Raw genomic sequence first — 27,327 nt, 5'->3', positions numbered from 1 at the left:
TGGCCTATGCTACTTGGAGGACAAAGAGAGGTAGAATTAAAACATACTAAATAGGCAAACATTTATCTTTTCTGAACATTTGAGGCCTTGAAACATATCTCCCACTTTCTGACATAAAAGTCAGAATTTAATTTAATCTAACAATGATGCTAAATATATAACCTATTTAAGTTCACGGCATATTTTACAGTTTGAACGATAAGCATTTGCCTTAAAAGAAAATATCTTGCTGTTGAGCTCACCAGCTCAGATGAGATATATTATAAACCGTATGGTGAATCTAATTTTGCCAATGTTTTAAGTAATTTATAAGTGTTGAAATAGACTACTGAGACCAAAGAAAAGGCTTCAGCCGTAAAGCTGTTTTACAAAAATTATTGAAAGGCTGTTTTGTTTAAAATTGAAATTAAAGAGTTTATGTGCCTTAGTACAAAATTGGCTATTTTCTTTGTATTGTGTGAACGTGAGCCTTTCCAGGAGTAGTTGAGCTAGGATAGTGCTAATTGTGTTGCCTAGCAACCATCTCTGGTTCTAAAGCACATAATCACCAGGAGGTGAAATGCTAAAAAAGTTTTTCTTTCCTAAACAAAACTGGTGACTCATTATGAGATGCTGGAAATGTACCACAGAAGTGTTCTCTTTGTTCCTTCTGTTTAGGATGTCTGGCATGGTTTTTATGAAGCCATCTCCAACTGCCAGGGTCGGTAATGTTTACAGAAAATGTTATAAGTCTTGGCATGTTAAAAGCGTCCGGTGTGAAAAGATGGGAAATTACCATCCTTCATGTCGCCAAGAAGAGAAGAGTGAATCAACTGACTTTTCACTGGATTTCCCACCAGAAGATCCAGAAACAGGTGATGACCAAGGCCAGGCATTCTTATGTGCTTGTACATGGAGATGTTCCATTTAATATTTTTTAGCATCTGCAAAGGATCAGAATTCAGCAGTTTAAAACAAGTATCTTATAAAAGATCCTGGACTTTGGATGAATGATTCATGAAAAGCTGGTCCAACAGCTTTTCAACAGCCTCAGTAGATCATGCCTCACTGAGGTTTCTAACCATGTTTTTTTATTGAACAACTATTTGGCTAAATACTTGGGTACTTTGAAGCTGCTAAATCATCTCAATAAAAGAAACTTGCTTCTTTAGAGAGGATTGTATCTTACCGGTAAAATAATTTACATCAAGACTTTGATGAACAATCTGTTAATATTATTTGGCAATTAAATGCCTCTACCACATTTCTTTTAAAGTTTTCTGAGACATTCTGGTAACTACTGTACTAAAGGAGAATGCTACAGAAGTGTGGGAAGTTGCAACTGGGAAGGAACCCAGAAAAAAAATCTGTTCATACTTCTCCAAGGTGGGCATATTAATTATATTCATTGATATCTGTGGACATATTTCTTTACAAAATAGAAATAAGTTTGTATTTTAATTTTTAAATGTCACTGTGAAAAGCGAACTCTCTGAACTGAGATTTAGCTAATTAGTACGTCACACATGTGCAAAACCAATCTAGAATGGTATATCTGGTATTCTGTCTCAGTTGCTCAACAGATTGTTTACTAATAAATATTTTCTCAGAAGAAACAAATTGTTTAAATTGCAACTAAAAGCTGCAATGATAATTTATTTAGATTTGCTTCACAATTAATCTGAAATTTGTTTCAGCAAAATATTAATAATGATTAAATGAAAAAAATGTGGGTCAAGTTACAAGACTGATTTACCTACCAACTAGCATGTCTATCTTGACCATATTTATCTTGGAAGTAAATCCACTGACTATAGAGGAATCTACTTTCCTAAAAATGAGCTTCTGTTCAGCTGCTGGAATTTATCCTGAATTTGTTTTAACCTGATAAAGTACCCTCCAGAAACTGTTCAGCAGGACAATTAGAACAGCACAAGTCTATAATGTTACACAGCTAACACTGCATTGTTTCTTAATGAATGTGTATGTTAAGTATAGTCAAGTTGCTTCTGAGTCATGGAGACCCTATGAATCAATGTCCTCCCAAACATTCTACCCTGTTTCTCCTAAAATAAGACATCCCCTGAGAATAAGACGTAGTAGAGGTTTTGCTGAAGTGCTAAATATAACACATCTCCTGAAAGTAAGACGTAGCAAAGTTTTTGTTTGGAAGCATGTTCATCGTACAGAACACCAGAGCATGCAGCTGTGTAGTGGAAAAATAAGACATCCCCTGAAAATAAAACATAGCGCATCTTTGGGAGCAAAAATTAATATAAGACAGTCTTATTTTCGGAGAAACATGGTATTGTTAACAATCTTGCTCAGGTCTTGCGAACTGAGAGCCATGCCTTCCTTTATAGAATCAGTGCATCTCATTTGGGTTCTTTCTTGTTCCCTGCTGACTTCAACTTTTCTCACAATGTGACCAAAGTACAATAGTTTCAGTTTGCTATTGTTTAATGTAACTACAGAATAAATGATCAAAAACAATCCTCCCCCCCCCCCCCGACAATAAAAATATGACATTTATTCTTGATTCTGATCTAAATAACACTTGGACAGATTCTTGCTACAGTGATGCATGCCCTGGGAACATATTAATAATATTTCTGCCATATGAACCAATCCAATCGTTCAGGTCATCTATGGGAGCCCCAGCATTCTGAGGATAGAAAGAGGGGGGGGGACCCTAAGAAAAGGCCTTCTCAGTTGTTGCATTGAACCTTTGGAATTTTATCACCAGGGAGATTCCTTAGTCTCCCCCTATTGTCTTCTGTTGGCGGGTGATGCCTTTTTTGTTTTGCTTGTCATTCCTTCAATAACTCTTGTTAAGCCTCCCCCTTGTGTGTGTTTTACATTTTGTATGCGTTTGTTTTATTTAATTATTCTATTTTATCTTTTTATTTTAAAATTATTTTTAATGTCTGAAATGTTTTGATGTTTGTCACCTTGAGGCCCCCGAATTGGATGAAAAGGCAGCATAGAAATATTTCACATAGATGAATAATGCCAAAATAAGATAAATGCAATGATTTACCATAGATTTAGAGATTACACCACATAAGTGATCTGTTTAAATACGCGACCTTAGGCTAGCTGCAGTTCTTTCATAGCTCTCTCAGCCTCTCTCAGGTAATTGTAAGCAGCTTTGGTAGTGAAAGTGGGGTATAAAAACCAACTCTTCTACTTCTTCTAATAATCCTCATTGTAAGAAGAATAGATTTAATAGTCACAAAATCTAGCTCCACAGGAATCAACTACTAAGTCATTAAATATTTCAGATTGTTTCACTTATTTATTGACAAATTTATTCCCTTCTTCATTGTCCTCATCACGGCTACAAGGCATCTAATAGATTAAAAACATTAACATTAAGATTAGAAATTAAGATGAAAAGCTATTATACTATTTTAATAGTTACATATCTGAACGAATTAAACCAAAACAAATCACATAATTCAAATACTTACAAACAAGTTAAAATATAAGCAATGGGTCATTATTGATCCATGGGGATCCATTGCATTACGATAGTCACTAGGCAGACCGTGTTTACGATGTGATTTTTCCTTTACCCCCAGCAAACTGGGTACTGATTTTACTGATTTGGGAAAGATGGCAGGCTGTGCCACTCTGTGCCATGGGGCTCCTAAAAATACACACACTACACAATAAAATATACATATTAAAACAACATCAGATACAACACATATCCCAGAAGTCAATGCTAAAGTGTTGTCAAAAATATATAGCATAGAAAAATTTAGAAATTGCCAGATTTCTGCTTTCTATTATTTAAAAGCTTGATTTCAGTGGAATTTGTAACTGTTACTTTTAAATGAAGGCACATGCTATATACCAGGGGTGGCCAAACTGGCTTGTGAGCTGCAAGTGGCTCTTTACTGCATAATGTGCAGCTTGTGACCAGGGAGGCCACCTATCTCCTGCTCTGAGCATCTTTGACTAGGAAGCATTGCCATACTTTGCTATGGGACAGGGAGGCTGGAAAAGCCAGGAAGAGCCTGGGTACGGGGATTGGAGGAGCAAATGCCTATTCTAGAAACTGATGGTGAGAGCCATTTATAAAACCGATACTTCAGCTATGCAGTTACTGAGTTGGATTTGGACCAGGGTGTTGGTGGTTTTCCTGAGGCCATTCCAGGCCAAGAAAACAGCATCTGTGGGTAAGGCTTAACTTCCCTCCCATTCATGTGTCAAGTTCTTAATACAAATTGGGCGCCCATGCACCCAAAAGTTAAGTTTTTTAAAAAATCGCTGGGAGAGTGAAACACAAAACTTCTGAGCTTGTCTGGTCTGGTCCTGAGGATGTGATACAAAGACCTACTTTACGCTTATCCAGCAATTTGTAAAACAGCAGACTTCTGGTTTTTAAAAGTGGTTTACCATGTAGCAGGTATAGAGGGACTGCTGTTTGAAAAACACAAGCCCCAAGTGCCTGATGGACACACAGAAGGAATCCTAGCAGTCAGCTTCTCTTTACAACTCTGCTACTTCTAAAGAATATAGCCAAAGTGTAATTGTAAACTGCTATGAGACTTCATTAAATAGAGAACTTGGAACTTCCTTAGAGTAGAGAAAAGTGGTATATAAAAACCAACAGAATGATGCATACAGAAATTATTTTTAAAGGAGAAGGAGATTTGCAAGAAACAAATAACTCTTTTATTAATCTTTTTTATTTTTGCAGAAATTAGCACAATTGTAACATGGTTCTGATTTGTACTAAACATATTGCATGGAATAAGAGTTGAAACTAATTTGGTGGGAAATCTTAAATAGTTTATGCCAGCTTTTAATTTATATCTACCAGTTTGATTTTGATTCAAAATTACAGATTAAGGGCACTGTTTGCTTTGGATATTTTAGAAAAGACTAACAGCCCAATCCAGAAAGAGGGTGGGGCTGAAGGGAATTGTGGAAGTGGTGTGACCCTAGTCTGGTGGAAATGCCCTCTCTGAAACACTTATGCAGGTGGAGGGGGAAATCTACCAGTGTGTGGCTGCCATGGCCTCTCAGGACACATCCATGTCCCAGCACCAATGCCAGCCCCACCAGCATAGTGGGTTGTTCTGGAAATGCTGCCAGGGAAGAGCCAACGTTACTCTAGCTTTCACCCTAGCTTTCCCTCCGGACGCACTGCAATCCCGGGCTCCGACCTACACCACCCTTTTAGGTGGCATAAACTCATTAACCCCAATGCAGGGCTTTTCAGTGGTAGGGAGTTTTGCTTTGTACTTTCAGAGGCATAGCTGGGCCATAGTGTGCTCAGTGCACACTCTGTGTCCCCCCCCCTCTGCAGCACCCTGCCCCCACCCCACCTAGCCCAGCCCAGCCCAGCCCCCCACACACTTACCTTAGTGAAACAGTGAAGGCTGGAGAATCTGCCTGTTCCCTTCAGGCTGAAAATGGCCTAGTGGGAACTATACTTTTCTTGAGACCTTGGGACTCGCAATATCTCCTGGGAAGTGTAGTTCCCAGCAGGCCATTTTTAGTCTGAAGGGAACAGGCTGCTTCTCCATCCTGCACCGTTTCACTAAGGTAAGCGTGTGGGGGAGTGCCCCGGGTGCGGGGTGGTGGTGATTTTCTGCCCCCCAGGCGCATCCCTGGTGCAATGCGCACCCCTTTTCCCTGGTAGCTCCACCTCTGTGTACTTTGCCTCTTTGCACCACCGAAGAGCACTCTGGAGGGCTCTGGATTGGGCTACCCTCCAAAAAGACTGGATTTAGAAAGTTGATATTTAACTCATTGTCTTAAAACAAGCAAAAAGACTTTGTGCATAATCCTCCCTAGACAAATGTAGGAACTATGTGTGGAGACCCCCATAGTACTCAATACAGCGCTGTTTGTCTTCTCCCCAGCTTAACACAAGTGCAGAGATGGAACAGATATTAGTATGCACCTTTCATATCTAGCCTGACATTTTCCATTTATTCCTACATTTTCTCAACTTCTGTAGAGAACAACTGCTGGGTGGGGGCATTTATTAGGAGTATACAGTCTTCCTATTTCTTGAGCTGCCTGGTGCACTTTCTCCTTCCATATCTAGAGTTAACAACCCTCAGGTGGGGCCTGCTGATCTCCCAAAATTGCAACTGACTTCCACATTACACAGACCAGTTCCCCTGTGGAAAAATGATTACTTTGGAAGATGGACTCTGTGGCAATATAGCCCACTGAGGTCCCCTTTCCAAACCTGATCCTCCCAAGGTTCTACTGCTAAATCTCCTGGAATTTCCCAGCCTGGAGTTGGAAACCCTATGAATCTATAAGCCAGTTGAGTTCCACTAGCCAGCCACTTCTCACCATTTCTATCCTCTACTCCCGTGGTGGCGAACCTTTGGCACTCCAGATGTTATGGACTACAATTCCCACCAGCCCCTGCCAGCATGGCCAATTGGCCATGCTGGCAGGGGCTGATGAGAATTTTAGTCCATAACATCTGGAGTGCCAAAGGTTCGCCACCACTGCTCTACGCTGTGTTGTTCACTTATTCTCCTCTAGACCATACTTTTTCCATTGTGGCACTATCAATGGTTTATTTATAAAATTTATATGCTACTTCTCAGACAGCCTAATGGATGGGACAAGAACTCTATTTATGCAGAGATTTAGGAATAGGGATTTTTTTTAGCTTCTGTTATTTTATTCAGCATTTGCATTTTGTTGAGCGATTTGTTTCTGGGAGTAGTATTACGATTTTACCCAAATGTGATGTTATTATTGTTGGTTGTTCTATGAATACTATGAGACTGGGGGTGGGGGGTGTAAGCTTCCTTGAGCCAGTGTGGGGAAGGAATCAGGGCTGCCAGGCCTTCAGTCAGGCCAGGTGGTCATAGACCTTCTCCCCCCGATGCCCACCACCAATCTGAGTGTTAATGTTCAAAAATCATAATACTGGCTGCACAATGTCTCATTTCCAGTAAAAAAAAAAGGGGGGTGACAGAGGTAAAACCATAGAGATTCTGGTAGTGCTATCCATCTTTTTTTAAAACCAGAAGTGACATTGCAACTGGAGACCTTCCCCCCGCCCCACCCCATGTCCCCATCCACAGGCCTCCTGCCAGTTAGCAGGCACACCCTAGCAACCATAGAAAAAGTGGCCATAGTTCTTTTAATTATTTTTTGAAATCAGCTATACCTACTGTGTCACAGACAAGAATAATAAGTTGTCTTTGGGTAGAATTTCAAGTTTAAAGATCTGCTTAGGTAGGAAACTACTTGCTACATCTACCTTTTCCTAAAATATGAGAAATATAAATGCTCAACGCACCTCATTCAAATCAGGACTGCATCACACAAAAAAGGTGCCCTGATTCTAACATTTCTCCCTTGTTCTTTTTCCAGACCAGAAATGACCTGGAGGGGCACTGGGGAGCTCTATGTAGATTTCCTCAGTGACTAAATAGCATCTACCTGGGGCAGTTCCAGGGCAAGAAACAAGGTAGGGTAATGGCTTATGCCCCTCTGGCCCCTGTGAAGCTGGGAACTCAGTTCTCATCAGGGAGTTCGCAGTATGCTTCTGATTGAAAGTCCTTGCAGTAGACCTGGACATGACCTGAGGACTGTGTAGCATGAAGTTTGGCCCATTGGTGCTTTATTGGTAAAATACTAAGCTTGGTGCAACAAGTATTTTAAATTCCAATGACATAAATAGGGAATCTAAGAAATATAAAAGTAGGTAACACCTTTTGCGTGCAAGATACAAAATCACGCACTTTGACCAAACTGTTAGATCCACAAAAAAGAATACAAAATAATGAGACTACACAGTGTTTTCAAGTACCGGTACAAAATCGAGTTTTAAGATTTACTGTATGAATGCTTTTTAAACCTCTGTTTAAGAGAAGGGCAAGTCAAACAATAAGCAAATAATCTGCAGAGCCACTATAAAAGAATGAGTCACAGAATAAAGGTCAACATTTTATCCATTCAGTATTAGGAAGGTTCATAATTTTCTAATACTGAACTTTGCATGTTCATGACCAGTTAATAATTAACTTGATTGAAAAAAAACCCTTGCATTTGCTTTTTTGTTCTACTGATAAACTTTTATGCTTATCTGCACTGATTTCTGTTTATTCCCCTCAGACTTTCTTAGGCCCAAATGAAACTCTTGTTCATGTCAGCTGATAAATACACATTTTGTTTTTTAAATCATTATGTCTGGACACTGGTGTATTGCTCTTCGTTAGTGACACTTTTGTTCTCAGAAGAACAAATTCAGTGATGCTGGAATCCACCCCCAAACAGCATCACTTTCAATGGTGTTTAAACTAGGGAGCCCAGATTCTCCATTTAAATCCACCTTAAGGGGAGAATCTGGGGTCCCCAGTTTAAACAACATTGAAAGTGATGCTGTTTTGGGGCAAATTCTCCCCCACCCTAAACAGCATCTCTTTCAATGTTTAAACTGGGGACCTCACATTCTCCCTTTAAATCCATGCCGAAGGGGGTGGATTTAAAAGGAGAATATGGGGAAATTTGGAGGGTGCCTGCTGTCAGGGGTGCAATTGTTAAGCTAGCAGCACCAAACTTTCAGGGTATCTTTAGTAGACTCTCTTAATGACACCACCCAGGTTTGGTGAAGTTTGGTTCCAAAGTTATTGACCCTCAAAGGTGTAGCCCCCATCTCCTATTAGCTCCCATTGGAAACAATGGGGGATGGGGGCACCCCCTTTGGAAGTCCATAACTTTGGACCCCCTGAACCAAACCTCACCAAACCTGGGTGGTATCATCAGGAGAGTCTCCCGAAAAAATTCCTGAAAGGGAAAAATCCCTGGAGGCCAAAACTGAAACAACACTAAAAAATACAAACGAACCTGAATTTTTTGCGCACTCCCCCCCCACGTGACTAAATGGGGGCGCCCGTGGACATTTGACTCTCTATGTCCCCCATGACAGATATGCCCTCTATGTCCCCATGACAGATATGCCGTGGACATTTGACTCTCTATGTCCCCATGACAGATATGCCCCTGGTTGAAAATCCTCTTATATCTCTAAAAAATATTTAAAGAAACCTAGAAGGGAGGCAAAAAGCAGTGAAAAAAGTAAAATAATCCCCATTTAATTCATTCAATATTTTCTCTCAGTACGAGGAACTGAGGCAGAGATGTTGGGCAAGGGGACAAAGGAACTCACCAATGCTTATGCGGAGCTTCTTTAGGAATCCACATTTCTCACTTTTACTGAATTGAAAAATGTACAAAGTACTGTCTTGATACAGAAAAGCAGTTACTATAATTTGATATCAAGCAAAGGGAGCAATTGTGGATTCTTTAACAGAAGTCTATCTGTTGTTGAAGTTCTGATACTTTATTTCATAACCTTCATTGGCATAAGAATTCTGAGACTTAAACTGTGATCCCAGACCAACAAATGTGATATCAGTGACTCCCTTCCTTCCTCAAGAGAACAAATTGAGGCACATGGACTGCCTATTTTCTCTGCGAACCAGAGCAATGCAAGCTAAAAGAATTTGTACCTGCACCAGCTTTGCTTAGGTGCTTGTTGCATTACTAATTGCTTGTCCTGGCAACAGGAGATGGGAGAAGGTGGGAATTTACCAAAGCAGGGTGCAATTTTCATCCCTGTATGATGTCACAACTTTCAGCATAACCTGGACGTGATGTCACCATGCAGGAGGTGGTGCCCTAGCCCCAACCAAAACTCTATGAAAATCAAAGTTTTGCAGTAAATTCAAGAATATCACTTCTTTCATAGTAATATCACTTCTGGGTCACATAAAATGTTGTATCATCACAAGGAAAAACAACTGTGCCTCCCTTCCAATTTCACCAAACAGATCTCCTGCGAGAAATGGAGATATGGTAAAACTACTATAGAGATGTGTGGCATGACATAGGCCTGTGATAAGGAGAAGAATGGATTATATGAATTTTCCTGCTCAATCCTGATTGCTCCCTCTCCATCAATATCATGGAAGCCCAATCCATATATTAAACTGCAGTATAATGGTTGCTTGGTTTGGGATCATTCTACAAAGGCATAATTTGCAAAAACAAGCTTCATTGGTCAGCAATTACAGTCTCTTCTCTCACTGCTATTATCTTTCCCTGTAGATCCAAAAGCTACTGTTGGAAGGAACTACTGGTATGTCATTTGCTTGATCCATAACCAATATGGGCTATCGGCAGTGGTGTAGCTGCCACAGGGACATATGGGGATAAATACCCAGGGCCGCTGCCAATCTGGTCACGTTGGGGGCGGAAAAGTTGCCCCCACACCCCTCCTCCTTCCCCTCTTAATGTGGCCCCACCCCACCAGACCTGGAGGAGGCTGCTGCCAGGCGCCCCAGCCCAGCCAGCTCAGGGGAGGCTACAGATGGGCGGCCCTGCCCAGCCTGGCCCTGCCAGGCTCAGTGAAGGCTGCAGACGGTGCCACTCAGCCCCACTTGACCAGGCGGAGGCTGCTGCCTGTCACTCCTGCCCGGTCCCACCAGGCCCCGCCGGCTGCCTGGGACTGCCACCGGGCAGCTTCCAGGCTGGGGTGCAGCAGTGACGACAGCAGCAGGGCAGGCAGTGGAGCCAGCGGGGTAGCTGCAGGCAATGAGGCGGGCCTGGGGGCAGGAAGAGAAGACACCCCGGCTACTCCTGGCACAGGTGCCCTCACAGGAGTGCCCGGCACTCCCCCTATGCCAGCCCCGGGTGCTCCAACCAACGCTTCCATCCCCATGGGACTCCATGCTCACAGGACGGTCAGAGAGTGGAATGCGGCTGCCTCTTGCGGCTTCAGGCAATGATCTGGAGTTTGTTGTCCTTACGGGAAATCCAAGTTTCAAAGTGGAGGGCGAAAAGGCAAGGGAGGTTAGACGGAAATCAACTACAAGCGCAGAACACTGAGGATCTCTGATCACAGAGAGCATGGTGACTAGCGTGAAGATCTCTCTCTCTCTCTCTCTCTCTCTCTCTCTCTGGCCTCATGCCTCCTCACACATCTGGGATTTGGGGTTGATGTATTATTTAATATTTTTCATTAATATTTTAAAACTCTTTCTTATAACATAATCTAGTTTATGTACCTCTTTTATTGTTCTTATTTATTAACTGTATGAAATAATAAACTACGTTTCGGTAAATAGTTTTTTTATACTTAAAATAGTCATTAGGGCAATGAACCTGTTGTTAAATTATTTGAATCCCTCCACAGGGTGGGAGTAATGGTGGGCAGGGGACTGGGGAGGATGCTGTCAGGCTAGCGGGAGGGCAGCTTGTCGGCCATGCCCTGCCAGGCCTGATACGTTCTTTTGTGGGGGGAGATGAGGGAATAGGGAGGGTGGTGCCAGGGCTGCCCCAGCTTGGTGTTTGGGGTGGGAGGAAACTGGATGGGGATTGGAAGTGGGTCAATCGGCATGCAGGACTCAGTTCCATACATGGCTGATTCCTGTGCAGTGATTGGCTAGGAGTGCATTGTTGCGACATTAGGCAATTATATGTTTTGATCTATCTTTCTCTAGAGACAGATTCTAACAACTAAATCCAAGTACATAATATACTATACATGAATGGTACTCACTCTGCATCTTGAGGAGTGGTATTCACTCTGCATATTTACCAATTACTTTCATGCAGAAGAACAGCCTGAGTACGCTATGCTGTGTGAGCCATGCTGACAAACACCTCACACAAACAATAATATAACTATTCATATTAACCGTGCCCATTTTTAATTAACAGAGTACTTCTGATTATGTAAGGTTGACTCTTCCCACTACTGTACAGTTATGTAGGATTGAGTCGCCTCAGCCCTTACATATCTGCAGTGAGAAGGGCTTGTTTCTATGTAGGCCCACTCTCTCCTCAGCATATGGCACAGCAGGAGAGGCAAGAAAGTGAGCTTGCCAAGGCACCAGAGATACCATAAAGAACCAGGCCACTGATTCATGAGTGCTGATTCATTGGGTGCTATGGACTCTGAGTATTTGCTACACTGCTTGTGCCATGCAGAGAGTCGTGTTTTGTCATTTGCTCCAGCAACATGTGCAAAAGACATGGGCCAGTGGCTGCTCTGTTGTGCTGGCCACCTCCACCACAGCAGTCCTCAGGATTGGCTCCCTGTATAGAAGTAGTCTCCAAGTTGACTTCGTGTGTGTGTGTGTGTAAATGTGGTTAAAAAATGGAAATTCCATCACTTGACAGCAGAGGTTTGGGCTGATTTGAACCACAGATAAAGAGCAGATGAGATTACAGAACTACAAGATAAGGATATAGAAACAGCAACTGGCCCGGAAACTCACAGAAAACTGAAATTTGAGATGTGTAGAAACATCATTGGCAGACCTATAGTAGAAAAGTCTTGCAGTGGGTCTGCTTGCCACATCTCTACTCTGTAGAGATCAAGCTTATAATGTGCAAAGGAAGAGTTCGGATTTATACTTCTTGTAAGAAGTCTCAAAGCAGCTTACAAATTCCTTCCCTTCCTCTTCCCATAATAGACATCTTGTGAGGTAAGTGGGGCTGACAGACTTCTGAGAGAACTGTGACTAGTCCAAGGTCACCCAGCAGGCTTCATTTATAGCAGCAGGGAAACAAATCCAGTTCACCAGATAAGAGTCTGCTGCTCAGGTGGAGTAACTTTCCAGATCAGAGGATCTCCAGGTTAGAGTCCACTGCTGTTTATCACTACACCACACTGGCAACCCCTGACATTTAACAGCACAGGGGAAATAGTAGTTTGAAAACTTGCTGTTAGTTTTAGAACAAAGCTTAGGGACTCCTGCATACAATGTCTTAGTTGCTGTTTATATTAAAGCTGTTCTAAGCCATTCCTCATTCTGTCAGTTTTCATCTGTGAATCCCAAAATATTATGTCACTCTGGGCAGCCACTCCTCGCTATGATTGGTTCATGTCGATCAGATTAAAAGATTACTGTATGATGTTTACAGAGAATATTCTGTAGAGGGCTAAGCTTTATTTCCCTTAGTAGTTCAGCAATTTGAAAAACAATAGCAGATCTGGAGAAGGAGGGTTTTAAGGAATGCTATGAAAACTGGTGGAAATTTCCCTTCCCTTCTTCTTTAATAACTGTTGCATAAATTATTCAGGCGCTCACTTATACCATAGCAATACTGAATACATGAATCTAAACAGAAACTTTATTTCTGAACGACAATCTGTGCTTTCATCTCTTAGTATCTCAACTATGATGAATAAACTGTATTCTGTTATTTGGATTAAGCCTTCAATTTCTACCTCATTCGCAAGCTTTTTATGAATGCTTTTTGCACTGATAAGCATTTGAATGTATGATTCTGCCCAGTTAATCTAGTCATAAGCTTGCCTAGATTCATATATGTGTCTCTTCATTTACTGTTTATGTATAATTGACAGCAAGTGTGGTTTAGCAGTAAAAAGTGGAGACTCGACTTTGGAGAACCAGGTTTGATTCCCCACTACTCCACATGAGCAGCGGACTCTAATCTGAAGAATCAGGTTTCCCCACTCCTCCATATGAAGCCTTCTGGGTAACCTTGACATAGTAAAATGTAGGGGTGAGCCCGCGAACCCAGCAGAACCGCAGATAGAGCGCATGGAATGCCTGTGCCAGCTGCGGCCTTCTGGGCGCACACGCTCCCCCACCCCCCCGTTCCCCCGTGAGTCACAGGTCATGAACTACCTGACTCACGGTCACCAGGTGTCCCAGACAAAGGGACAAAAGGGCTCTTGCCCCCGGGTATGGATTAGACCCAGACGCGGATGCTTCCTCCTGCACGTAGCAGCCCCATGAGATCATACATCACATGATGCTCTCCCGCTCTTCTGCCTGTTCACCTCCCTTACACGCCCCCAGAGAAACCCTAATAAAAGGTGCCAGGGACTAGCACACGGCAGAGTTGCCAGGTCCACGGATCCAAGGCTTCCTGCTGCTGGCTCTCTCCACCGGATGATATCACCACGTCTCGCCTCTTCCTTGCGACCCATGCGGGCCGACTTCATAAAATATATAGCCCAAGTAAAATATATGAGCCCAAGACAGTATCTTGTTTAAACAAAGGAAAAGAACCTGTCTGGCTCTAGTGCGAACTATACAAATCTATTTTAATGAAAATGTTTAAATTATTTTCATTAAAATAGATTTTTATAGTTCGCACTAGAGCCAGACAGGTTCTTTTCCTTTCTTTAACCTTGAGATAGTCAGTTTTCTCAGAACTCTCTCAACCCCACCCACCAGTGTCTGATGTGGAAGGGAGAAGCGAGTGCAAGCCGCCTTCAGACTCCTTATGGTAGATATAAATAGGGGTATAAAAACCAACTCTTAATTTTTTTTAATCCTCCCTCACTATGGAGCTCATGGTCACATATGTGGTTCTTGTTGCTCAACCTATCTATACAACAGTCCTGAGACGGAGGCCAGTAACTGGCCCAGTAAGCACTGTAGCAGTGTGTGCTGCTTGAATGCCTCAGCACATTTTCTTTACCCATGTAATGTATGAAATTTAAGAATTAGGCCTAAAAGATGTTTCTAATTGGAAGGCTCCCCCAAGTGAAAAATTCGTGTAATTCAACCGTATTTACCATGTGATTAGGCTGCCTATGTATCCTTATCAAAAAACAGAAATTCACCTGGTGCTGCAATGTTTTTTCTGCTTGTAGCATCACATGGGCACACCCACATTCAGAAAGTAGTTCTCTCTCTGTCTCTCCCCACCCCCAATGCATTAAACTATAATAAATTCACAGTTCATTTTGTGAATTCAGGAATAGCTATAGTCATACAGGGGGAAGTGCAAAAGCGAACTGAATTATGTATGAACATAATTTCCGTGCATGCCCCAGCAATTCAAACTAACCTTTCACACCCACTTGTGTGGGCAGTTAGGGAGAGGCATGGCTGGTTATGGGTAATTTGAAGGAAAAACTGAGCATGCAAGGAGCTAGACAAAAGCAGGGGCAGCCTTAATACTAACTGGGTCTCGAATGTCAGACACTTCCTTGGTGTTCTCGAATAAAAGCTAATGGGGCACCTCTCACAGCTATGATATACCATCCTACTACTCCCATTTGCTTTATGAAGATCCCAGTCTACACATCTGTGCCGTTATTTTGCTCGATCCGCTTGGCTGGCTCCAATCGCAACAAATCTAAACAGGCAGGCACAGCGATAAAGTTTAGCGGGAGACCACGGCGTTTATCCTGGAAGGCATCTATCTCCTCGCCCCCAAATCTCAGATGTGTGCGGAGGCATGAGGCCAGAGAGAGAGAGAGAAAGACCTTCACGCTGGTCACCACCCTCTCCGTGATCAGAGATCCTCCGAGTTCTGTCCTTGCAGTTGATTTCCGTCTAACCTCCCTTGCCTTTTCGCCCTCCGGTTTGAAACTTTGATTCCCCGTAAGGACAACAAACTCCAGATCATTGCCTGAAGCCACAAGAGGCAGCCGCATTCCGCTCTCTGAACGTCCCAAGGGTCCGCCCAGAAGTAAATGGGTTGTACTGAGAAAGTTGCCATTGCAAAGAACAAGAACTGCCCGAAGCAATAGAAATAGAAAACGCCCCAGGAATTCTCAGTGCACTGAACAGCTGATCTGCTGCATTTAACGACAAGGTGAGCTGTACAGAGGCATTCTTGTAGAGTGGGCAGGTTACATAAAAGAGCAGATACTGGGGCGCAGGGCTGGGTTACTCGGGCGTGTTTTCCGGGCAGAGGGCGCTCTTCGTTCAGTTGCTTACGCCTCATCCAGAAGAGAAAAATATTGAAACACTTCCCCCCGTTCCCAACAGTTATATTATTTGAGAATATGCGCTACTCGGAAAACAAGGGCTTTTCTGCGTGGCTTTTTCTCGTTGGTTCTGACCTCGTATGGCTTCATATCCTTATTGCCGCCCGTATTTTTGTGCCTTTAGTTTTCACTTTTTGTTTCTCCCCGTTTGTTTATTTTTCTGGCACTTTTGAGGCCACTTTTACCCCGATCTTTTCTAGGAAGCGGATTTTGAGCTAGGTTTTTTTCAATCGGGGTTGTTGTTTTGTCCGGCCCACTCACACAACCTCCAGCCCACTGGGCAATGATTGAACTACAGGGCTGCAAGGATATTGCAGGAAGGTTCTCTGAATTCTCAGCTTGCATTTTTTTTTTAAAAAAGTAAGTCTCTTTCTTTCTCCTGTAGAGATATGCCTTTTTCCTTATATTGCCGCAAAGGAAGTGGATAAAGACTTACTTTTTTAAAGAAGTGAAAGTTGGAAATTAAGAGAACCTGCTTAAGGAATCATTACAGCACTGCAGAATTATATTGATACTTAGGGCCTTTCTTTCTTTCTTTCTTTCTTTCTTTCTTTCTTTCTTTCTTTCTTTCTTTCTTTCTTTCTTTCTTTCTTTCTTTCTTTCTTTTCATATGCAGGGTATTCTTTCCTCCCTGCTGAGCAATCACTGTATAATAACTGTATATATGAATATTGTACCAACAGTATGCTAGGCAAAGTAAAGAAAATAAGGCTTTATTTAATTCATTGATACCCTACCTTTCTCTCCAGTGGGGACTCAAAGCAGCTTACATCGATTGTTTTATCTTCCACATTATCCTTACAACAACCCTGTGAGGTCGGTTAAGCTGAGATAACATGACTGGCCCAAGGTCACTCAGTGAGCATCTATGGCATGAATGGGAGTTTGAACCTGGATCTTTCAAATGCTAGTTCAGCACTCTCAGACACTACCCCAAAGGGAAGAAGTCCAGGGGTTTCTTTTCTTTTTGCAGAGATAATGATTTCAGCTGTTCAAAGTGACATTTCTATTCTAACCAATGTACAAATAGGAGCCCATTCCGCACAAATAAAATGTCTTGTAGATGTTTTAAAAAGAACCATTTTGACTTTTTTTGTTCACATGGCACGACGAAATAAAGAGTTTCACCCCAATGCAGTTCTTTTACCCACTTCCCACCACTGTTTGAGCTCTCACTTCTGTTTTGTGAGCAGCTCGCGCCTTCCATTTTCTGCCACTTTGGGATTCTCTGTGCCGCCCGGCATTTGCAGAAGTTTTCCCATGGAGATTTCCTTTGCTTGCAGCTCAGCTGCCCACAATATCCATCTACAAGTTATATGAATAAAGTTAGTTTTCACTGCTGATTTGGTGCTTGTGTCATTTTCCCTTTTGTTTTGTTGAGGAAGGTATCTTCCTCATATAAGAATCAGCAATATGTGCATATTTTGAATCTTTGTGGTTTTGAAGACACCTCCCTCAAAACAAAAAGGGAGGAAATGACACGTGCCCCGAATCGGCAGTGAAAACAAAGTTTATTCATGGACGTTTTAGGTGGAAATTGCAGGCAGATGATCTGCAAGCAGAGAAAACCTTCGTGGGAACTTTCTGCAAATGGTGGGTGGCACGGAGAATTCCAAAGTGGCAGAAAATGGCAGGCATGAGCTGCTCACAAAACAGAAGTGAGACCTTTAACAGTCAACTGGGAAAAATAAAATATTTCCTGCTCTCTGCACAACAAGCCTCTCCTTTTCCTATGCCATGGTCCTCGTCTGAATTCATCCCCTGAGGTACTTGGACCTTAGTTCCCAGCATCTGCCATATGAGAGTCGAGTTGGGAAAATCCTGATCAAGTGTATTTAAAAAGTAACATCAACTTTGACACTCTTTAGAGAGCCACTTCCAGGGTAGAAATGGAGCCTAGTCCTGTCCTCACCTCCCAGAGTAAACTGCTTTCAAGTCCACATATGTGAATCCATTCAGACCCCTCTTGACAATGGAGGATCCACCCTTTTTCAGTACGCTGGATTTGGCTGTGGGATCTCCATTTGCTGATTCCTGCTCTTTTGGGGGACCAGAGAAGAGACTTGTTGAATGAAGAGTTTGCAGTCAGTTGCTTCTCTTGAGTATGTGTGAGTTGTTGTGAACCGTAATGCAATCTGCTATGGATGGGGAACTGTTTGGCTTGGGAAAATACACACACCTCTTTGAGATACACCCTAGAAAGGATATAGTAAAGCATATAATCAGATGAGTGAGACCTAGAGAAAACATTTTCCATTCAACCAAGCTGTCACTGGGAAACCAAGTTGGATCGATTTTAATATTGCAGCTTGGGGCCTTAAAACTCAGATGGGGAACAAAAGCCTGAAGCTTTTCCAAGACTAAAGACCAGCTTTTGTTAAGTTCCTGCTTCACTTGGAGGAGAGCGTGCCAAGGTAACGTCATGTGCTGTATAGCTTAACTACTTATTTCATTTGTGGTTTATTTCTAGCTCTCTGAAACATCCTGATTAGTTTCTCAATTATCTGTATTGGCTTTTATGTAGGGTGGATGCTAGTTACTAAAACAATTTAATTAAAAAAATATTTTAGATTTTTATCCCGCCCTACCCTGAACAAGCTGGGCTCAGGGCAGGGAACAACGCAATATGATCGATAACATCCATAAAATTTAGAGCCAAAACATGCAAATGCCCAGATTTGCTTTATTTAAATACATATTTATTTAAATACACCAATTCATTTTCAGCCAGGAGGCCTAGAAGCTTGTTCTTAGTACGTTTCCAGGATTCTAACTGAACTTCACCTGTTGCTAATTACTTGTACCTGGATTTACTGAATGAAGATATCCCATCCTTGATCTCGCAGAAACATCCACTGTGCTTTCTTTTAGGACTGCTTCATAATTTATTCAGGAGACATGTTAAGGGTACCTACTGAATGTTAAGTTTAACTTTGTGTTTGGAAGGATAAGTTTACCCATGCATGGGTCCTCTTTAAACATTAGTGATTTCCAAAAAGTATGCCTACTATTTTAGATGTAAAGCAGACCTCAGTAGGAGAGAGTTCACTTTGCATGCATGCCTTGCCCTTAACGAGTTTGATTTCTCTTATCTGAAATGTGAACACAGTGTGACTTTAGAACAGCTATAAAGTAATCTTTTTTGCTAGAATTTACAAAGTCCATTTGTAAATCCAAAGTAGGATAAACGATGTTGGTACAAAGTATGATTGGTTAAGTAAGATTGATTATATATTGCATGTATTTTACTCATGGTTTGTATTCAACCTTCAGAAAATTGAAGGTTGCTTTTTCTGAAGGAGAAATTCTTTCTTCCTTTGGTACAATTCAGAGCAAGACATTATAATGTAAGTAGTCCTGGAAAGACTTCTTTGTGCTCACTAATAATTATTTAGATACATTTAATTCTGTGAGAGGATACATCTGTGGGATCTGGGCATTGGATCTATTCTTTAACCAGCCTGACTATAAGTGGATAGGGCTATACTAGAAGTGAAGTGGTGGCACCTGAACAGGATCTGCCTCCCTTGCTCCTGGCTTAAAATCAGGAGGCTGAGCACCAGGCAATCACTAGGCTTGGAAGAGGGAAGCACAAGTCCAGCTGGTTCTTGGGAGGAGGGGTCTCAATTAGAGGTATGCTGAAAGCCCTCTTGAATAGTCCTGTGGACCTAACCCTTACCTCAAGTACTATTCTAAGCAGTCCCCACGCAGCTGGTATAAGGAAGGGCCTTACCTGATGGACCTCATATTGACTGACAGATCAGATGCACCTGTAATGCTTCCAGTCGTTGATGTTTCTCAATAGAAAAAGGGACTGTCTATGCAGCAGTTGCACTCTGCGGTCCTACCCACAGGGATTATGAGTACAGTTTACAAATGCTGATAGGTTAACATATATACGAACCAAAGTTCTTTACCCAATAAAATGTGCTGTAATAGCTTTTAAATGATACAAGTCTATCCCCAGAACTTTGTCTAAAAAGAAAGAAGACAAATTTTTAAAAATTAAATGTTTCAAATATATTTCATGACGCTTTACCAAATGCTTTTGAGCCCTTTATTTTGTGGCTGGAAACTAGTGGTTTTACTGATAGCATTGAGGTTCTTGTTTGTTTCTTTTAGAATAATCTCCGAGACATCACTGATGCTCTATTAAGTGTAAGCAACCCAAAAAACCCTGATAGCAAAGTTGCAGCCCTATCTAGTGATAAAATAATAATTACTGTTAATGATATCTTTGGAGCTGGTAAGTATATGCTATTTTACCACACTATATCATCTGTGTTTCTATCCCTCCTACCCATCCTAATTCAAAATTTAATCCCTTGGTGTATATAACTCTCTATAAAAGAAAAAAGTTAGAAAGGAAAGGCAGCAACAAGCACTTTCAAGTTGTCTAGAGTTCTTCTTTTAATTCTTGTTGAAGAATTTTCTTTTATCTGGAATATCTGTGATTTTCTGATAGGATCCATTATAGGCGAATCCCAACCTCTCAATCAGCATCAACCTGAAAGGAATTTTCTTCTTTTTGAGAACATCTGTAAGAATTGTATGCTGCACTTCAGCAAAATCTCACACAGTTCTTTCATGAGAATTAGATCATGACCTTGAAACTGCATCTTTTTTTGCTAATGCAAATGAAGGATCTTTTTTTAAAAAGACCTTTTTGTCACATGCATGACAGTCCTGAGGGAGATTCTTATTCTTGACTATCCACCACAGATTCTATTTCTGCAACAGGAAGCAACAAGAACTTTGCAAACTCTGGAATGAAGTATTTTCTAAGATTTTCTTCCTCTTTTTCTGGCATTCTGTGAATCCACATTGTGCACTCCTTTTTCTTTAAATCCTGACAGAATAGTTTCTCAGCTTAATCCCTTGCTGATTTACTTCTACCTTTGTCTCTAGAAATTTAAATTCTTTTGAAATCCTTTTATAAAATTAGTAGCTAGTCCTTTAGTGTCATTTTTATGTCTGTTATTTCCCCAATCATCTTATCCTTCATCTGGCCTCCCGTGGGTACGGAAGGTTTTGCCATCTGTCATTGTTCTTACAGTTTTTATTATATATTGTATTGGTTGTTTTATTGTTTTTATTGTTTGCCACCCTGAGCCCTATGGGAGAGGGCGGGATATAAATTGAAATATAAATAAAAATATAATAAATATCCAACATATCATTTCACATAGAAGATAGCAACAGTTCAATTTCTTGCACTGGGTCCTGTGCATTGAAGTCATATGCAGCCTGGGTTCTTTTCTTCTCTGCCATCTTCACTTTTGCCAGTACATTTCCTTCTGAACTAATTAAATGTCCTTTTTGATTCACTCAATTTTAATCAGTCCAGTTTCTGTGCAAACTCCTCCTTCCTCCCCTCTCCTTCCAAAAATCACAGTCACCAGGATAAATTTTCCCTTTCAAGATGAGTTATAGTTATAGTTCATTTGCTTCTCCTCCAGACTTTCCCCCCATTATCTCTTTAAAGAAAACAGTTTTAGGAGAGCTTTTTTGTTCCACTCATTCAGAGAAAATGGTGATCATGATACATTTCATTAAACTGGCATACAAACAGTACTCATCCTTCAGCAGTTCTGTAGTTCTCGCTAGTCGCAACATAAGATCCCAGCAAAATGTCCCTCTTGTGCCTTTCCTTCCCGTCAAGATGACATGAAGCAGGCTCCAGAGGGAGAAGTAGACTGGACTACTGGCATACTTCCAATGTGCTCCACCCTTCCTTCCCACCTTCAGGAGCAAAGCACTTCCTCTTCCAACTTCCATGGTTGGTAGTTTTGTGTCAACTTAGATCTGCAGTTGACAAATATGTTTGGTGGTAAACTGGTTCAACCTGTGCTTAGAATACAATTTCACATAATTCCACTTTACTAATCAACGTGGGAAATATTTGAAATTAGGACATGCTAAATAATTAAATAGACCATCTGCAATTGTACATATCATTTGTTTAATGGCAAACTACCTCTGAATGTCTCTTGCCCTGAAAACCATACAGTCATCATGAATCAGCTGTGATTTGAGGGCAAAAAAAATCACAATAAACACCAAGTGCTACTGATGAGCAAAATTCATAGACATCAGAATATATGGAACTTCTAACATAACAGTGCAGTCCTACCCAGAGTTATTCCAAGCTAAGACTATTGAAATCAATGGACTTAGAAGTCACTCTGCATAGGACTGCACTGTCATTGTGCAAAAAACTAAAATCTGAAGGTGTCAGGGATTTTATTTAAAATTCAATTGATTTAGTTTGGAATATCATAAAGAAATACATTCTGGGAATTTTGCATAGCACAATTTTACATACCACTAAATGCCATTGATTTCAATTTAATGTTACAAGTGAACATTGGATAAAGTGAAAAATCACACTGTGAATTCATTTAGCTTAATGCTTTTATTTTGTAGGTTTTGCCACTGTGTCAGGATACCTGCAGTGGATGTTCCTGTACCTGATAAATTTCCCCAAAATGCAAGCAAAAATTCAAGAAGAAATTGGTAATGTTATTCTCAATGAAAGAAAAAGAAAACTAGAAACAAAATTAATCCTTTAATTGGGAACCATTTTCTGTAATTGTGCACAACTTGTTCCTTTGCAGATGGAAAGATTGGACTAAAACTACCAAGATTTGATGATCGAAAATATTTGCATTACACAGAAGCATTCATCAATGAACTGTTTAGGCACACCTCCTTTATACCATTCACTATTCCTCACAGGTAAGAAGCAGAACTAGTCTACGTTTAAGAAAAGCAGGGTGGTTTTTTTTTGCTAGCACTAGTTTTACTAACATTTTCTACAACCAGTAGGGTGCTAAGTGAAAAGTCTCTATCAATAGAGATGATGATCTATTAGATGGCGATATCTATAGGGTTGCCAACCTCCAGATGGGGTCCGAAGATTAGAACTAATCTCCAGGTCAGTTCTTCTGGAGCAGATCAGTTCTTCTGGAACATATGACTGCTTTGGAGATTGGATTCTATTGAATTATATCCCTCTTAGGTCCCACCCCTTCCCAAACCCTTCCCTCTCCTGGCTCCACCCCTAAAAACTCCAGGTATTTTGAACCCAGATGTGATGGACAGGAAACTGTCCTGACCCTAATGGGAAAGTCAGTCACTCATGTGATCTCACTGGAGTGCTGCTCCAAGCATCCAGTCACCTTTGTGAAAGTGGAGGAGATGTTGGAGGGAACACAGGTCAAAGGAAAATTGAGTTCTGTTCCAGGAAAAGAGCAGCGACTGGCTCAGGTCTGGCTCAGAAAAAAGAGCAGCTAGAGTGGAGGGCAGCTCTGCTTGGAAGTGTGGCAGAGCAGTTTGGCTCTATCACTAGGAGAGAAGAGATTGCTCAATTGTTAGGGCTGACTCTGATGATGAGCAGACCTTGTGCAATTTAGTTTGACTTTAGGGAAAGGGCAGGGTGTGTGTATGAGAGAGGATCTAACCTAGTGGCTAGTAAACAAAAGTGCCCGAAAGCATTGCAGAAAAGTAACTACTCCTAGAAGTCAGTCTGTTTAAATTCTTGTGCTTCAGCCAGGTTTCTGTTTTGCCTACCCAGAGACCTGTGTTGATGGTTTGTTCCTTTAAAACCAACCTGTAAATAAATAAACCTTCTTAGTTGTTTATATATTAATGCAGCCTCAGTGATCTCAGTAACCTCCTTACAAATGTCCTTTACACATTTACCTCACAGCATATTAAGCATATACACTTGCTCCCTGTGATACACTTGGAAACTGGAGTGAAGGTTTATAGTTCAAAATGAACCTAGAACCTAAAAATCTCAGGAAATTATGTGTGTCCGTTCAGTAGGAAAAAAAGGCTTGAAACACCACAGTTGGCAACTCTACTTATCAAGGAAGGGGAGAGAGGCAAGAACTGACAGTGAGCTGTTCAGGTGGGTTAAGGTAGAATTAATAATGTAATCCTAAACAGTTCCCCCTTCTAGCCTATTGACTTCAATGGACTTAAAAATGTAATTTGACTCTAAATAGGGAGTGGGGAGATGTTTGGGGTTGCTGTTTTATTTTGGTTTTAACTAAAACTTTTAAAACTTATTGTAAGCCTTGAACCAAGAGCAAAGATGGGATATAAATATTTTAATAAATACATAAATCAGTGGTTCTCAACATGGGTGTCGGGACCCCTTTGGCGGTCGAACAACCCTTTCACAGGGATCGCCTAAGACTCTACATCAGTGTTCTCAATCTGTAAAATGGATAAATGTTAGGGTTGGGGGTCACCACAACATGAGGACCTGTATTAAAGGGTCGCGGCATTAGGAAGGTTGAGAACCACTGACATAAATAAATGTATTTATAAGTTATTAGGTGCTTAACCAAGAAAATCGCCTCTACTTCAAAAAGGAATTACAATGTTTGTTACATCATCTTTCATTTGAATATAATGTACATATATAATATTTTGGGAGCCCCATGTCCTCAATTGTAGAACAAATCTAGAGTGGCCAAATTGAACTAAAATGATGTATTTTGGTCTTCTAGTACCACTAAAGACACAACTCTCAATGGGTACTACATTCCTCAAAACACATGTATCTTTGTGAATATGTATCAAGTAAATCATGATGAGTAAGTAACTATGTAATTTTTAAAATAATGGCTTTACAGGGAGTATTGTTTCTTGTGTGACACGTAGCATATATTATATAGCTAATGAATTATGATGTACGATGTAGGTATGTGTTTGTGGGGGAGTGGGTAGAACAGGGTTGAATATTCCAGTAACTGTTGTGGGTTTTCTGGACTGGTGACCATGGTCTGTGTGACTGTGAATAATCTATTTCAGTGACTCTAGTGTGTGGATGTGTAAGCTCTGTGCACAGATCTCTCCCCCAACAAAAATGCTTCCTGCCATCTCTTCTCTGCTTAGTGATGCTTTCAGACACTGCTAGCAGTTTTTCTTCTGACAACAATACACTTCAAGTTCTCCTCTTCTAGTAACTCAAATGGCATTTTCTTAACCATTATGTTTTGTGTTTATAATTAGGGTGGGCAACATAATCTTTACTTTCCTGTATGCTATCTGAATTATTTTTAGCAGTGACCATATTTCAAACTCAGATGTGCTTTGTAACAAGAAGAGCTTTCATTTCTCAGGGATGGGAAATTATAAGAAGTGCAAAAGTGAATTCTACTTGTAAACATTGATGTTGGGTCACTTAATCTTGGCATCTTGCATAAATGATACTTTGCAAAGGTATTTTAAAACTCCTTTTTTTTTTTACATCAGAACGTTGTGGGTAGACCCTTATTTGTTTAAACCAGAGAGATTTCTGAATGAAAACGGAGAACTCAACAAGAACCTGGCTGAAAAGGTTATGATTTTTGGAATGGGGATACGAAAATGCTTGGGAGAAGAAGTAGCCCGCAATGAAGTTTTTATTATCCTCACCACCATCCTGCAACACCTGAAACTAGAGAAGCCTGCTGATCATCACTTAGATCTAAGTCCAATATATGGGCTTTCTATGTCTCCTAAACCATACCAACTTCAGGTAGTGCAGCGCACTTGATCAGTTCTGTAAAAAGAATAATGCTTCACTTTATTAACTCACAGTGCAAAGCTAAGAAGAGTTACTCCAGTCTAAGCCATGGGCTCAGAGGTGTATCTAGGATAAGTGGAGCCCAGGGCAAAATCTGAGTTTTTGCCCCCCCCCCCCCGGGCTCCATTTTCCCTAGATTTTGTGCCTAATGGGAAATAGATGTGGACGTGCTGCTGTCGGCTTGGTAGCCGTGCCAAGCTTGGCAGCTGTGCCAGAAGGGGGGTAGTCCGAATGGTCCAGAAGCAACCCCTCCCACCACACCCCACCTATCTGCCACCCCCTTGGAGGTGGTCCAATTTGGGCTGGAGGGGCAAGAGGGTGAGGAGGCTCTGCACCCCGACCAGGTGAAGGTCAGCAGCAGCAGGAGCAGTAGCAGAGGTGCATCCTTGAGGAGGCTCATGGTGGCATCCTGCATGAGTGACGCTCTTCTCTGGGCCAGCCGGCGGGTTTTATGGGCCTGGCGGAGTGGTGGGAGCATCTTCTCCGATGAACAAAGGGGTGCTGCTGGACAGCCACTGTGGGGGGAGGGCGGGGAAGGCAGGCAGCGCTCCAGTGGCACAGCCGGACAGGGCCACTTGCACAACAGCTGCCGAGCAAGTAGAGGTGTGGTGGTGGAAGCTCCACTGGGGTCACTGCTAGGAGGGGAGAGGCTCAGTGTCCCAGTTCTCTGCCCCTGGTGGGCTTCCCCATGCGTGGCCCCGGTGGCCAAGGATGTCTCTGTGTGGGGAATGCCAAGAGCAGCCACCTCCAAGGGTGGTCCAGCAACAGCCCTTCAGCTGCCGCCACTGATCCCTAGGCACAGAGGGATGTGGCCATGGGGTTTTCTGCCCCCCACGTGACTAAATGGCCTCTGCCCAGGGACATGTGATCCCACATGTCCTCGTGGGCAGTAGGCCACTGCATGGCCTTAAACTGGAGTTACTCTTCTTAGGATTGCAATGTTAGTCATAATTAAAATCTGTGCCAGTGCCTAAAAACTGAATTCTGAAACTTAAGCTAAAATTGCATATATACTTTTCTCCTGTCTATTTACCATTCATCTAAGTTTCTCCTATCCAATCTCATCTGTTAATAAATTTTTATTTTGTTTGTTGAACCTGCCTCAGAATTTTTTGGTGCCTTGATAAGGGATTTGTCAAAAGTAAAATTTTTGGCTTCCTTCATCTTCTCGGGAGTTACAGGGCTGAGCTATAGTGCTTTTAGATTACCTCACACTATCATACCTGCAGCACAGACCCTGAGAAAAGGTGGGAAATCTGTCAATTCAGTCAGAGGATGTTAAGCCTGCCTCAGTGTTAAGAATGTGAGGCAGTCCATCACAGCAAACACATCAGAGTGGGTGTCACAAAAATCCCATCTCCAACCTTTCACTTATCAGTAGCACTTCTCTCTGATCAGGATTAAACTTCAGTTGATTAACCCACATTTACTTCAGAACTGGCTCTAGGCCTTGGTTCAGGGTTTCTACAGCCTCTCTAGGATCAGCTGGAAGCACAAGATAGAGCTGAGATTCACACATTGATGACAAAGCTCAAATCTGCAGAAGACCTCACTCGGAGACGTAGATCTGGGTGTCTGGCTTGTCTGGCACAAGATGCAGCTTTGTGAGACCCCGAAGGCCAAGGAGTCTTCCGGCACCACATTCCTTAAACCTATTCTCCAGATAATTAAATGGTACCTTCCAGTCCCAACCTGGAAATGTGTTTCAGAAGGTATTGTGATCACTGGTATGAAAAGATATGGAGAAGTCAAGGAGAAATTTCAGAGTCACACTCCCTCAAGGCTGTTTCAGTCTCATAACCAGATTGGAAATTCTCTCTAGTTGCTCTACACTTTTCTTAAATAATGCAATAAGCTACTCTGAAGTGGAATTTCTTGGACATGATGGTTTACTATTTTTAGTGTAGTATTCCAATGAATGGACTAAATGCTACAGGAAGTAGGCATCAACAGTATACTATTTACATACATGGTTACATACATGATTAATCCAGGATACTTT

At 41.6% G+C, this 27,327-nt stretch overlaps 1 protein-coding gene across 1 annotated transcript; it reads left to right on the top strand.

Moving 5' to 3' along the window:
- Positions 1 to 707: 707 nt before the first annotated feature.
- LOC125437007 (cytochrome P450 1A5-like) lies at positions 708 to 26,421 on the top strand. The gene is made up of 6 exons (XM_048504379.1): positions 708 to 854; positions 19,865 to 19,988; positions 22,169 to 22,258; positions 22,360 to 22,480; positions 24,265 to 24,351; positions 25,013 to 26,421. Exons 1-6 carry the CDS (start codon positions 708 to 710, stop codon positions 25,293 to 25,295), a joined length of 852 nt encoding a protein of 283 aa, XP_048360336.1. The 3' UTR covers positions 25,296 to 26,421.
- Positions 26,422 to 27,327: the final 906 nt, after the last annotated feature.

Source organism: Sphaerodactylus townsendi, linkage group LG07 (genome assembly GCF_021028975.2).
Source record: "Sphaerodactylus townsendi isolate TG3544 linkage group LG07, MPM_Stown_v2.3, whole genome shotgun sequence".
In the NCBI taxonomy this organism is placed as follows: domain Eukaryota; kingdom Metazoa; phylum Chordata; class Lepidosauria; order Squamata; family Sphaerodactylidae; genus Sphaerodactylus; species Sphaerodactylus townsendi.
This window is presented reverse-complemented; position numbering and strand designations above follow the sequence as displayed.